A 15,154-nucleotide genomic window follows, 5' to 3' on the forward strand; every position below is an offset into this window, starting at 1 on the left:
AAAAAGGGCTTCCAGACGTGGTCATGCGGCACATTTCGTTCATTTGCATTTGCGCTGATTTGGAGTTGCATCTTAGGGTTTAGCTAAGGCTCGATCCGTACGCGGCATTTGTGAGGGCTTTCGCACGAGGTCTTTCACCGAGCATGGTGGCAACTGTCACCACCCCGTTTCAAGGGGAACGTTCCATCTTCCATCCATCCATGCAATAGACTCCCGCGTCCCTGGGCAGCATCGGTAGGAGCTGCAATGACATTTATTTCATCCGGGTCCTATAAGACGGCAGTGGATTGAGACCTCTAACATGTTACCTGGGTATATGTTTTAAAACCCGTAGATTCTTTTAAACCCTTAAACTTGTCCTTTTCGTTTCCTGCCAGCTCATTGCGATATAGGGAACGTATACACGACTCCGTGAGAAAGGCAAAAAAAGAAACGTTGAATAGCGAAGGAAGTCGGCCAAGTTGGTACAGATACACGGTAAACAACACCGCGGTGAAACACGGAATGAAGAGAGAAAAACTGGACAGGGAAAACGCTTGTCGCTTCACATTTCCTCCCTTCAGTCCCCGTTCTATCGCGCTGTTGTCTACCAAAAAAAAAAAAAAAGAAAAACCCAAGGGAGCAGATTCCTGTAAAGAAAGAGTTGGGTGGCGTGAAGAATATTCAAGGCAGGGGTGCCTTTAAGTTACATTTGCTTTCGAAAATTGGTTTTAATCTTAATGACTGTATAAAAAAATTTCAATCCTACAATATTGCGTGAAATTACGGAGCGTCGAGAGCTGAACGAGTTTGTGTGGAGGGGTTTTGAATGAGAAGCGTCCTAATTAAATTAAGAATTACGAGATGGAGATGGTGTTAAGGTATATATAGAATATAAAGAAAAATGTAACATGAAAACATGTTACCTTTTGTGGTGTGTTATTTCGGGCCTTGACTCTGCTTATTTTTTCCTCTTGCCCTTAAATTCCTGTTTGTTAAGGGTCAATATTCCCGCCTTGAATGTTAAAAGACCAAAGGGCTACAGATTCCCTCAGTCGTGCAATTTGTTGGAAATTGTCTAAAAGTGGCATTGGTAGTTTTACCTGCATTAAACGTGCACGACACGGGCTCACCTTCCCTCATCATTTTCCGGTGCCGTCGGGACTTGCTGCAGACTGAAGGAGACTTCCCGCCAAGGCCCACTTTGTGCCCTTGCGTTGGTTGTGGAAGACTTGTCCGGCCGTTGCCCATCCCCAGGGAAAAGCCCGCTCCTGAGTTATTCTCCATCCTGCGGCTGGCTAACTATATGTCCGGCCCGTCGCCATGTTCCTGTGAGACTCCCACGGTCGCAAGTGGCCAGAAGACCCTGGGTAAGTCGCAAAGCAACCTCCGCAATACGGAGTGCACGAAATAATATGCCTCTGCTCTGAGGGACCATTAATATACATACTAGTTTGCATCGACGTCATAGTGGCCGCCATCTTTGGGTCTAGAAAGCGCGGCGAAAGCAGCCTACATAGCGAAAGCCAGGCCGTTTTCCTAATCCGCTTGTGGCCAGCCGGTTACCCTTTATGGCTATGCGGCAGAGGATATAGGCAGGAAAGTGGACACGGTCCTTTGTTCCTGCACCGTGTGGTGTGGGTTGTTCATTGTTCGGGTGACCGCCGGGGAGGGGTGAATTGTAGTGACTGGGGGAAGTTGGAGAGAGGGTGGGGGTCGCTAGGGCTGAGGAGGACACTCCCCACGACCATGGGACAAGAGATAGTTTCCTGCCTAGCATGTCCCATCACATCGGTCACCCTCCAAGTTCTGCACTCGCGTTCTCGTATTACTATTGTTACCAACTCATTTCTTTGTCGAGTAGCAGCTGACTGGAACGGCCTTCTCCCTAATGTCGCCACCATAACCTTCCCATCGACGGTCATGACAGTGGTCAACGCCTGCACCTTGTAAATCGCACCCCTTATGTAACACCCCGCTAGGGGTCTTTAAGGAAAATAATGTGATGTGAAAGCGGTAGTCTCTGCTTCACCCAAAGATGGCGATCATGACGTCACGTAGCAAATACTTATCCAGTGCATGTGAAACATCGTGAGCTTTTATGCACGGCCCACTAGAGGTCTCATGGCGGCGTCTTGCCTTCTGGAAAGACTTACTTGGTGAATGGTGTTTGTTCGGGACATGGTACCTTTTGTAGCATATTTACGCGGGTTCGATCCCGGTTGCGGCGTTCGAATTTCACTGAAGGCGAAATTCTGGAGGCCCGTGTGCTGTGCGATGTTAGTGCACGTTAAAGAACCCTAGGTGGTCGACATTTCCGGAGCCCTTCACTACGGCGTCCGTCATAGCCTGAGTTGCTTCGAGACGTTAGACCCCAATAAACCAATCAACCAAACATTATTGAAAAACGTAGAGAAGATTGGTGCCTTTATTGTGAATACAATTATCCAGCTACCTGACATTTTGTTGCGAATATAAGAATTTGAATGTCGATAAGGTATTGTCCCCTGAGAAGGAAATTTCACTGGTTACTAATGCGACAGTAGAAGACACATGAGAGCGTCGGATTGAACTCGTTCGTGGTCAGAAGGAATTTTTCGGTGCCTATTTCTTCAAAATAATTTTGAGGATAAAGATGATGTTATACTTCAAAAATTTTCGACAGGCAAGCTTACTGGACAAAATTTTGTGGCACTGCATTGGGGGAATGAGCGCTCGCTGTCAGTTTTGAGACCTGTGCAGACTGCTGGCGCACTCTGTTCATCGATCCTTCACTTCGGGGGGTCTCATAGGGCAGCATGAACCCTTTCCGAAATTCCAAAACCCAGATTCATTGCATTAGCGAAAGCTCCTTTGCTCTGGCGGCGCTGCCCAGCCCAGCAAAATTCTAGTGGAACGCTGGAGCCCTATTTCAAGCTTTGTACCCTGCCCAGTTGCCCTGCTTCCCCTTGTCGCTACTGCAACGCGAGGCTTAATGCCTCTATTGCGGCTGCAAAAAATGGCAGAAATTTGCAGTAAGACAACAAACATTAGGGAGTGGTCGAATAACAGTTCCTATCAGGGAGCACTGGAAACGACGAGAATAACAGTGCGACCTGTGAACCAAGCCATAATTGTCTCTGGGCAGGAGATCGGTTTTCTTATTTTGTTTTTTTCAAGAGCAATTTTCTACTGAGGACGTCGTATAAAGTGGTCTGTGCTCGTCATACAAATTCTTGCCGCGGAATGAAAGCTATCCAAATGCGACGCAACACGCGAGGTGAACAAGAAGAATACACTAACTAGTCAAAGCCGTCGATGTTTGCCAGCTTGTATATATATATAAACAAGGGAAGGGGAATGAGGGGTTCGTTAAAAGTATGAGAGAAGCCAACTGCCACAGAAACCCAGGGACACAGGGGATTTTAATTTTTATTTATTTTGTGGTGTTGATCAATTTAAGATATTACTGAATATGTTACCCCTTAAACCTAATTGATTAGAAAAGGAAAAGAAAAAACAACCACATGCCGCCTGTCGGAACCGAACCCACGACCTACGAATTACGCTTCCGGTGCTCTACCAAATGAGCTACGGCGGCGGCTGTCAAATCTTCTGCTTTCGGGGGTATTTATGCTTACAATTGTCCTAACCTTGAAAGTGTTCATCAGCGCCACCAACGTTCATAAGCGGCGGACATAGTACGTCCTGAGTTACCGCTGGTGTGACGTGGAACGTCATCGAACGGCGAGGGTGGGAGCCCTTCACTACGGCGTCTCTCATAGCCTGAGTTGCTTTGGGACGTTAAACCCCAATAAACCATCTTATGCTTCCTATGGCGTCAAGGCTGCCAGGACCGAAGCTGCGAGAACCGAGGAAAGCATGTCACTGCGATAGAACATGGGAATAGCGGCGGCATGTGCTAGCACGAAATCTGCAATACCGCTTCTGATGGTGCTGCTAAAGTGCAAATAACTGCGAAAACAGAGTATAAGTACGGGGTGTGAGCGCCAAACACTGGCTTTTAGGGGCTTTTATTGCCGTCAACTTAGTTTTTGACTACACAATCAGGCGGGCTTGCGCATCACACTTTTTGGACACGACGGCGGCCGGCGAAAGCTTAGCGCGATGTTTATTCCGGGTGAGGAGATCTCGCTTTATTTAGCAATCCAGTTATTATGAAATCATTTTCGGCAGTTAAATTAATCGTAACGCGGAAGCAAAGGCTTTGTTTCGTACGGATGCAATCTGTTCCGTGTGTTATGCTATTTCCACAGATGCTGGGTTCAATCCCAGCCGCAGCGGTCGCATTTCGATGGAGGCGCAACGCTAGAGGCCTGTGTACTGAAGAACCCAAAGTGGTAGAAATTATCTGTAGCCCTCCACTTCGGCGTCCCTAATGCCTAAGTCCCTTTCGGACGTTAAACCCTATGTAGCACAACTTTTCATAGGTTAGACACCGAGATAGATATTTCGTGCATCTTTTATTTAACGTGAACGGCCTCGTTTCACGGTACACCTTGAAGCACGCCAAATGATGTTAGAGAAATATTAAACCGCTGGTTTTAAAGGACCATAAGAAACAAATTTCTGCTTTTATTATTTCGAATGATGCATTAGACATTAAAGTACAGAGATCATCCCCTTAAGTTGGCCTTCGACCGCTAAACAATTTATAACTTCTCCTTGACGCTGTTAAGGTTTTGGTTTCATTAACCGAACGATGGCTGGGCCGCGTATAGTCCGATACAACTTAAGACTGCAGTGAAGCTCCGCCCGCATTCAGGACCGGCGAACAAAATTGCTCCGTGACAAAAAAGTAGACCGTTGTAAAAAAAATGGCTGAGGCTTAGCTAAGGTTAAGCCTAGTCAGATGCGAAGCATATTGATGGCTAGGCTTGGTAAAGTTCCTCGCTTTGTTCTCCAGTTGTTGTAGAACGTTGTCGCCGAGCCGTATATTGAGCACGCCGCTTAGCCAGACGTTCATCCCGCTCTTCATCGGTCTCTGTGGCACGCTGAAGCTTTCGCTTCTCGTTCAAATCAGCCCTGCTTCTAGGCGGCATCCCAACACCTGGCAGCCTCGTAAGTACCCGGAGAGCGAGGCAAGCTCAGCTTTATACTGCTGCTGTAGCGTCACGTGGTCAGCTCCAGCGCCCCTGATGTGGAGCCTCCACCGCCGCGGCCGACCGCGCGAGCCGGCAGCCCCTCTCTCCTCTGCTGTGACGTCATGTTGTCACGTGGTGTCACGTGGTCACGCTAAAAGTCAATGGTAGCTCCACCGCCGCGCTCGACGGGCTGTAGTGTAGCTCTAGTAATATGCTTCGCATAAAAAAAAAATTGCCAGTTGATCAGCTCAGCTAGGCCGGGATCTACGTAGCGAAAGCGGTTTCGTCTACTGACGTCTTGATACCGACACGCTGTCGTTGTCGTTCAGCGGCTCGGTGGCGTCTCTTCGCGAGACCTGAGCCGTATCCCCCGGACTGACGTCACGCACGGCGCAGGCTACTGCGCATGTGCTCCGCCGCTTCTCCTCCTCGCCACCGTTTGACCTTTCGCCGCAGCCGTGCGCAGTGCGCATTTGAAAGGAGGGGTATAAAAAGTGGCGGGAGCTTAGCTTTGGTTAAGCCTGGTAGGTTGCGAAAGCAAAAGCGCAGCGCCTCCAACTGAAGGAACGCAGTGCGCCGCGTCTACAGGTCACGCGTGGCTACCGGCCGCCGCTGCGCGACGACTAAAAGCGTCTTGGAACGCAGTGCGCCGCGTCTACAGGTCACGCGTGGCTACCGGCCGTCGCTGCGCAACGACTCAAAGCGTCTTCAGTAATTTTTATATTTTGTTTTTGATGTAGTTGCGACTGAGTGAAAGTAAACATAATCTACAGCTGGTATGACGTCACAGCGGCAGTAGCGCCACAGGTGCGCAGCGCGGCAAACACACACCGTAACTGCAGCCGGGCTGTCTGAAGGAGCGAGTTGGTCGCCCATAATCTACAGCTGGTATCACGTCACAGCGGCAGTAGCTGCACAGGTGCGCGGCGCGGCGTAACTGCAGCCGGGGTATCTGAAGGAGCGAGTTGGTCGCCCATATTCACTCCGCTAAAGGTCAAACGTAACTGCGGCCGGGCCACGCGAAGGCTTGAAAGTGCGAGTAGTATTGCTTTCGCTATAATAAGGCGCGCTTGCCCATATAACAGGCGCAGACACTCGCCATGGAAGGAGAACAAGGAGCAACAGACAGTGCGCCAGGAAACTGTCATATCTCGGTGGACACCTAAACCACGCCGTAAGGGAAGGGACGAGGGTGGGATTGAGAAAAGGAGAGAAAGAGGTGCCATAGTGCAGGTCACCCGGATAGTTTCGACCACTTGGGGACCTTTAACGTGCACTAACATCGCACAGCACACTGGAGCCTTTTGCGCTCTGCCTCCATCGAAACGCTGCCGCCGCGGTTTGATTCTAACTCGGGTACTTCGGCTCGGTAGACGAGCGCCTTAAAGGGGCTGCGAAACACTGCTTGGGGGGATACCGGCTATACTTCAGGTGGATTCTTTGTCACACAGATGCTGATTTAAAAAGAATTGCAGGAATCGATGCACAGGAACGGGAGTTATTCAATGAAGAAATTTCAAAATACAAGCAGACAAGACGCTGCCCTCAACTCGATTTTGGCGGGGCTTCCCACTCCTATTTCGCTCTCCCAATGACGGAACCTGGCGCAACCAATCAAAACAGCCTGCCAGAGCACGTCGCGGAAGTTTGCACTCCATGGTTGCCTGCTCTGTGTGACTCGTTCTTGCTGAGACTGGCAGCGTCCTTTCCATGCCAGAGCCCCTGGTAGGGTATTTTTGCTTTACTTGCTTTGCAGGGCTTTTATCTAACACTAATTAAAACGCAGACAGGTGACAAAATGTGTCTCTATTTATTCACATAATTTGCAGTATATTTACTGTTTGTCCAATCATCAAGCTCGCGCCAGGCGATGTCATATACGCTGCTAAAACCCGCTGCTGTGTGGTGGTGGTGGTGAAAACTTTAATATGCAAAGAGAGTTTGAGGGTCAAAAACCCTGCTACATGGTCGGTATCCTTAGTCCGGGACACTGCATGACGAGGCCCCGTCTCGCGCCCGCTTTACTAGAGCCTTTTGAGACTCCAGTGTGGAGCAGTTGAGGAGGGCAGTCTCCCATGCCTCTCGGGTGGGGGTGGGGGAAGGGGGAAGGTGAGGATTCTGAGTACATGCCCACACCATGTGAGATATCGCAGATCTCTCCACAGTGTGGGCAGCGCCCATCTGTGCTCGGATCGAAGTGTTTTGCTATGGCAGGACAGAGAAGAGTTCCTGTCGGCAGGCGCCGCAGAGTTCGCTCCTCCGCCTTACTCAGCCCCTTGGCAAGTACTGGGTAGAGACGGTGGCTGTCGCAATAATGAATTAGGATTTTGCGGAACCGCTGAAGCGGTTTATGAGCTTCTGAGCCAGGAGAGCTAGGATGAGGAGCCCGATGTGTGAGCGCTCGGGCGGCCGCATCAGCGGCCTCATTGCCTCGTAGACCCTGGTGGCCAGGAGCCCAGATCACTTTTGTGCGAGTTGGATCGGCGGGAGCGCGTCTTAGAATTTGGGAGGCAAGAGGGGATATTTCGCCTGCAAGATATTGTTCGCAGGCTCGGCGAGAGTCTGTGATAACTATTCTCGATTTTGGATCGGCGGCAGCGAGAGCTATTGCGACTTCCTCCGCTCGTGTTGAATTTGGGGCCCGAAAAGATAGCCCATCGACATTCATTCCCCGGTGGACTATGGCAGCCGTGAAGAATCCCGTGAGCGACGGCCCTCTGATGTCCACGTAGTAGACGCCATCTATATATCCATACTGCCTCTCAAGCGTGCGAACCCGCGCTTGTCGTCTGCCTTCATGTGAAGCCATGTCCATGTTACGAGGGAGCGGAGCGACCAAGAGCATGTGGCGCCACAGCACCGGGATGTTCTCCGTCCCCTCTGGTATGCATGTGTGTTGAATGTGTAAGCGGTTTAGCAGGCGGCGCCCAGGAACCGTCTGCGATAGCCGCGTATATTGGTTCACGAGGTGGGCCTCCCGCAACTTCTGATAGGAGTTTACCACTCTCAACGCCTTCAGTTTGGCGTTGGAGGTAGCCACCGGGAGGTCCAATGGCCGCTTTGTTGCCTTTCTGATGATGGCGTCAATGCGCTCGTCTTGTTGTTTGGTGGTGCGTAGGTACGGCACGGCGTAGAGGATCCGGCTGGTCACGAAGGCATGGGCGAGCCGTAGCGCGTCCCTGCCCCGCAGACCTTCGATAGCCGCGTATATTGGTTCACGAGGTCGGCCTCCCGCAACTCCTGATAGTTTACCACTCCCAACACCTACAGTTTGGCGTTGGAGGTAGCCACGGGGAGGTCCAATGCTCGCTTTGTTGCCTTCCTGATGATGGCGTCAATGCGCTCGTCTTGTTGTTTGGTGGTGCGTAGGTACAGCACGGCGTAGAGGATCCGGCTGGTCACGAAGGCATGGGCGAGCCGTAGCGCGTCCCTGCCCCGCAGACCTGTGTGGCGACACCATCGGAGCCATGAATTTGTTTTTGGGACGACATTAAGATCTTAAAGAACGGAATACAGTCGAACCCCACAATAACGAATCCGCCGGGGAAGAAAAACCTTTTCGTTGTCGTGAGAATTTCGCTGTCGCGAAAATGGACAAATCAGCACACCCATTTCCTTCCAGAACCAAAATTTAATGAAAAAAGTTGCTTATTTTGCTCTGCTTGACATTTCTGTGCAGGAGTTTGACGACTCTGGCTTCGCAGCTTGATAAGCTATGCATAGCTTCGTCGTTGTCGTGGTCGCCGAGAAAAGTCCGGATAACATCGAAAGCATCAAGCACATCACGCGAGCTTATTTGCTTACCTTGTGCTTGGTTTTCGCAATCTTCGTCGTCACTCGCCTCATTTCCTTTGCGCACACTGTCGATAATAGCGTTGTCGCTGAATTCCTCGTGCACGATCAAGACGGCGTCCGCACACAAAAAGTCCTCCAGTTCAACAGCCTCTGGCACCATTGCATCTACACGGCGAAGCGCGTTCCATGCTTCGGTTAGTGGCTGCAGATCGCCACCGCTTGCAGCTTCCGGTTCTGCCAAGGCGTGCTGACCAGCTGCGAAACCGGCGTGCCTGAAGCAGTTCTGGACAAGCGTGGCCGAAGTAGCAATCCACGCGCCGGCAAGCATCTCCAGCGCCATGAAGAGGTCAATTTCCGTCGGTCGCTTTATTTCGATGTTTAGCAACATTCGCTGGATGAGCCTTCCTCGGTACGCAGACTTCACACTTTTAATAACCCCCTGATCAAAAGGTTGGATAACGGATGTGCAGTTCGCAGGGAAAAAAATCAAGCGGACGCTCGTCAGGGTAACGTCTTCAATGTGGTGCGCACTGAAGTAGTCGTGCCCCAGAATGCACGCGAAGTCAATCGTCTTTTGCTGCAGAAGGCTTCCAGACAAAAGCACCTTGTTCGCTCTCTTGTTCAGAAACCACTGAAATACGGCTTTGTCCACGTCTTCGTAGACCGGCGTTGCCAAAGTCTTGTTCTGAGCACGCGCGCCGTTCTGGAGTGCCGCCATGATGCCATTCTTTGATTTCAGAATCGTAGAAAGTGAGCTGCACGGGATACTGAACTCCTCCGCAATGTCCGTCTTCTTTCTGCCTTTTTCAGCTTCGGCGATGATTGCAGCCTTTTCCTGCAGCGTCAAAAACTTGCGCTTCTTCACAGGAGGTGGCATGTTTCCGACAGTCAAAAAAACAACAAAAAACGCTGTACAGAAGCAAGTCGCGGGCGAATTCAGCTTGCACAAAGCGGACGGCGAGATCGGCGAGATAGCGTGGTCGGCGCACTAGCGAAAAGAAAAAGAAGGGTTCCTTGCTCTTTCCCGGTTGGCCGGCGGTGTCATCACGTGAAACGTCACGTGCGTGCGTAGTCGCCAGCAGACGGGCTAGCAAAAAGCCGCCTTCAGCGGGCAAAAACAAAAAATCGCTTTGCTATCATCATCATTACCAAACCAACCGAAAGTAAACAAAAATGGCTGCGCCGGTGCTTGTTGGCAGGTGAAATGAAGGGGACCGACTTGTCGGATGAGTGCTGCTGTAGTTTTGCCCATTCTATGTTCCCGACTGGCTGATGTGCCGAAAAAATGTTGCAGATCACTACCTCAAACTTTCGTTAGTGCGGGACTCCGTTTTAAAAACCCTTCGCTGTTGAGAGGGGACAAATGCATTGAACCCTATGGGAGTTCGCCGGCGGCGCCAGAATTTTTCATTGCCGCGAGAATTTCGTTGCTGAGGGCTTTCGTTATTGTATACGCGGTGTAGCACCATTATAACTCACTGTATGCGATCAACAGGCAAAACAGTCAACTAAGATTGTGTTTCTGGGCCCCTGTAACCGCTGAGCTAGCGCGGCCTGTAAGTGAAAATGTTCAAATCTGATTTTTGTCGCTGTGGTAACTAGCCAGTGGACTAATACATGTAGGACGCCGCGGACCGTGGAGAGTGTTACCAAACTGCGTGTTTCTTAAGTTGCATCATACCGTAGCTGACAGCTAGATATATTACTGTCATTTGAGAGCTTGAAGAAGGCTGTTTCAAGTGTTATAGTGAATTCAAACGAAGTATCAGACTATGTATTACAATTTTATCGAGCCTCACGTGATCTGAAGATCAACTGCGTGTACATCCGTCATGCGGTTGATGATAAACAAAACTGAAACAGCATGTGAGGGGAAAGTCGTTTATAAATTATTTACCCGTCGTAGGCGAATACCACCCGGTGATCCACGTCGCTCGATCAACCTATAGTAACAAAAGACGAAAGCTTGTTCGGTCGGACGAGGGTAGCCAGAGCCAGTGTGCCGAATAATATGGGAAGTTTCTTCTGGAGAAGCTTCCGGCTTTACCTGTGTTTTGACTGATCCGCTACAAGGAGAATTTTAGGGAGATTTATTTCGCTGCAGGTTGACGCGGTAGTCTTATGACTTTTGACCAAGACTGTACCTTAGGATGTGGACGTGAGCGTTCTTTGCATACCGCTTTGTTTACAGGCGTCGATGTAGGAAATGGAACGTTAGTTAAGAGTTCGAAGTTTTGGTATCACGCACCGGATTTATGTGGGCATTGTTTGCTTTTGCACACCAGCCTGAGTGTTACTGTGATGCCGGCGGTGCAAATGATAAGTAGCGGAGTTAATTGTGTGACTTTTTTTTTTTGTTCTGTGCAGACAAAGCTCCAGGGGCCGAAAGGAAGCTCATGATGGAAAGTCGTCGCCGGTAAGTAGTGGTACTTAATTTGGCAATGTATAGAAGGATACAATGTAATAAAGAAGCCGCAGATTGCCCTAAAAAGGAGGCCCTCGAGTCAATGGCGTCGATCGACACTCGTGCCGTCGGGGCTGATTTCCTTGGACCCGCTAGCGTGACAGCTGGTATGTTTTACCACAGGCAGAACCTACAATAACTGTCAGATATATATATATATATATATATATATATATATATATATATATTATTTACTTTCATTGCTGCCAAATAGTTTAGGATGAATTGTTTTTCTGTACACATCGTTGCACTTGTTTATGCGAAGGAAATGTATTCTTCCTCAACTTCCACATGTTACAAACCCAAAAGGAAGTGATGCCTAGCCAGGAAACCAAAAAATTCAGGAGGCACTTTGGCTCTCTAAAGTGCTGCAAGGCAAAAGCGTTTCCTGGCGCACTGTTTGTTTTTTATTTTTCAGAATTTCTTTCTTCTTTTTATTGTCTTTTTTATTTTTTTTTAATCCTTTTTATTTGATTTTTACTTTTGTTTCTTATCTTTATTGGTGATTAATTTTTCTTTTCTTGTATTTTTTATTCCTTTATTTTGTTTATGGGTTCACTAGACGCGCCTTTATTCATGCTCAAAAGTTGAGCCTTCGTGGCGGAGTGGTAGCGTCTCCGCTTCAAATGCCAGAGGCCCTGGTTCGATTACCAGCCTCGACGCAGTTTCTTTTATTGCGAAAGCAATACTGCTTGCACTTCCAGCCCGTGGCGTAGCGAGGCCGGTAGCTACCAAGCGCGGCCTAATACCCCTGTCACACGGCCAGTTTCAATGGCCATCGAGTCGAGGGCCATCGAGATTTTCGATCGCCATCGAACTCGAGGGATTTGTGGTGCTGCTACACGGTAAATTTCAATGGCCATTGAAATCTTTCTCGCGTCTTACTCCAAGCTCGTGTGGCGTCAGAATCGCTACGTTCGGTTTCGCGCAAATAACAAAAATACTTTTACGAAACCTAACTAAATGTTAAAATACTTTTTTTTTGCAGTCATAAGGCGCGTTCACACTTGTCCAAAAATCCGGCGTGCGAAACGGGTTAGCTCGCCGCAAAAACTAGGACCTGTTATCATCTGTTGACGCCGGGGTGAGGTGGAACCGCCGCGCCGCTGCTGTTTCTCGCTTTTGCACACCACGTCGCCGCTCGCGACGTACGCAGATACAGACAAAAAAGAGCATAAATTACGCTGTCTACGTACCACAAGCGTATGCATGCTTACGTACGCTAAACACAAGCGCATTCCCACTTTTAGTTCAGCGTATGCCTACACAGACGCAAAAATAAACAGCCTATAGTGGCGCCATCTGGTTGCCGGGACGGGAACTATTGCTGTCAACAAACCGACTGTCCTCTACAGCGGCAGAATCGTCACTCGAAATAAAAAAGTAAAGCAAATTTATCACTTATACGTTTTTCATAGGCAAGGCGAGACAAAGCGAAAGACCGGTGTCCCATTTATGACCTGTGAACAGACTGAAAAAGGCAGCAAAAACGAGAATTCAGTCCGAAGTGAGGGGTCCGGCTTTGAAGGGCGCCGCCATGTTTGTCGTTCGAAGCAATGCTAGCAATACTGGGCAACGCTCGAAGGCCCTCCAAATCTCGATAGGGTTCCGCGTTGCTCCGTTGACTCGATAGATTATTGACTCGATGGCCATTCAAACCGCCCGTCTAGCAGCGCTCGATCGCCTTTGAGTCGATAGACTATCGGTTCGAGGGCCTTCGAAACGCCTGTGTGACAGGGATATAACTCCTGCTCCTGCCACGCGCGGCGCGCTTAGCGGTCTGACGTGATGTGATGGTATCCATCCGGATGTCGATGCAGGCGCAGTCACTCTTCCTGAGGCCCTAGGGTTTAAAGATAACAATGGTCATGTAAATAAATCTGCAGTGGAAGATAGCAAAAAGCGATTGGAGGATTGGTGGCTTAAAAGCAGAGATGTGGCATAAGGTTAGAATTGTAGGAAACTGTAGGTAAAGATGATGGCGATTCGTAATGAGAATTGCCAACACAGTAAACAAAAAAAATAATAAAGATAGATAAGCTGAACATGATGGCAATTGCCACCACCCCGTTTCAAAGGGGGCGCTCCTATCCATCCATCCATCCATCCATCCATCCATCCATCCATCCATCCATCCATCCATCCATCCATCCATCCATCCATCCATCCATCCATCCGTCCGTCCATCCATCCATCCATCCATCCATCCATCCATCCATCCATCCATCCATCCATCCATCCATCCATCCATCCATCCATCCGTCCGTCCGTCCGTCCGTCCGTCCGTCCGTCCGTCCGTCCGTCCGTCTGTCCGTCCGTCCGTCCGTCCGTCCGTCCGTCCGTCCGTCCGTCCATCCATCCATCCATCCATCCATCCATCCATCCATCCATACATCCATACATCCATACATCCATCCATCCATACATCCATCCATCCATACATCCATACATACATACATCCATCCATCACAGCTGCAAGAGCGGGGCTCCAACTTGCGCCGTCGCGTAGCGAGGCCGCAGCTACCAAGCTCGGCCTAACTCCCGCTCCTGCCGCGCGCGGCGCGCTTAGCGGTCGGTTCGGGTGTCCACCGAGATGACAAAGAATTACTGCGCCATTTTCTTTCCTCAAAAAGCGGTGCGTTCAAAGGGCAAGGCATGGCGCAGTAATTCTCTGTCATCTCGGTGGACACCCGAACCACAGGAAGGGAGGAACGCCACCACCCGTTCGGGGCGATGCCTTGCCCTTTGAACGCAACGCTTTTTGAGGAAAGGAAATTCTCTGTCATCTCGGTGGACCCTCGAACCGCACCGTACAGGAAGGGAGGAAGTGGGAGTGAAAGAAGAGGGAAGCCTCTAGACAATCATCCGTTAGCGTCAGCCGCTCGTTTTGGCGACCGAGGCACGCATAAATCTCCCAGCACGTGGGGGCCCTCGTGTGGTGAGTATAATGTCATGTAAAACAAATGGGCAAAACTTTCTTAAATAGGCTTTACTAAGAGCACTACCAAGACACACCACCAGGCAAACCAGGCGCAGCCAGGGCTATTGCTTCCGGGCTTAACCGGGTTTAACCAAGCTAAGCCTCTGCCAAATTTTTAAGAAGGGACGCTGAAACGCGGACAAATCTGCCGACACGTCTGGCGACACGGCTGCTAACGCCAGTATGAGGCATTAAAGGCTTTCTCCTTAATATCGCATTTTTTTTCTCTTTGTGGGAAATGATTAGTACAAAAATTCTAGAGGCCCGTGTACTGTTCGATGTCAGTGCACCATAAAGAACCCCAGGTGGTCGAAATTTCTGGAGTCCTTTACTACGGCGTCTCTCATAGCTTCAGTAGCTTTGTGACGTTAAACCCCATAAACCATAAACCTCATAAGGCCTGTTTTTTGAAGCGAAGAGCTTCACTAGGCTAGTCAACACCGCGCTTCGCGTGAGCCGGAGCCCAGATTTACCACTTCTGCGCATGCGCGAAACCGAGTGACGTCATGCATGGCGCAGATAGCCGCCGTCACCGCCACCGCCGCTGCCACAAAAATGAAAAAGACGACAGAAATAAAATATCACAAAAAATAAATGAAAGGCAAACAGTGCGCCAGGAAACACTCATATCTCGGTGGACACCCCAACTACGCCGTAAGGGAAGGAAAATGAAAAGAAAATTGGGTTTAAGGAAAGGAAACGACGCCCGTCTCTCTCATATTTCGGTGGATACGCGAACCACGCCGTAAGGGCCTTAAGGTAAATGAAATGAAATGAAAATTGCTTCTCTTATATCTTGGTGTACACTCGAAAGGAATGTACACCACAGTACATCTCTCTAAAGCAACCATC

At 49.6% G+C, this 15,154-nt stretch overlaps 1 protein-coding gene across 2 annotated transcripts in view; it reads left to right on the forward strand.

Moving 5' to 3' along the window:
- The window catches only part of LOC149339724 (uncharacterized), a 43,465-nt gene that overhangs the window by 16,605 nt on the left and 11,706 nt on the right, over nucleotides 1–15,154 (forward strand). For both annotated transcript variants that reach the window (XM_089550556.1, XM_089550555.1), the window contains 2 exons: nucleotides 1,154–1,349; nucleotides 11,226–11,274. In XM_089550556.1, coding sequence (XP_089406682.1) covers nucleotides 1,154–1,349; nucleotides 11,226–11,274 — 245 coding nt within the window. The remainder of the gene's footprint in view (nucleotides 1–1,153; nucleotides 1,350–11,225; nucleotides 11,275–15,154) is intronic.

This window comes from Amblyomma mixtum, chromosome 6 (genome assembly GCF_055824585.1).
Source record: "Amblyomma mixtum isolate Tamu chromosome 6, ASM5582458v1, whole genome shotgun sequence".
In the NCBI taxonomy this organism is placed as follows: domain Eukaryota; kingdom Metazoa; phylum Arthropoda; class Arachnida; order Ixodida; family Ixodidae; genus Amblyomma; species Amblyomma mixtum.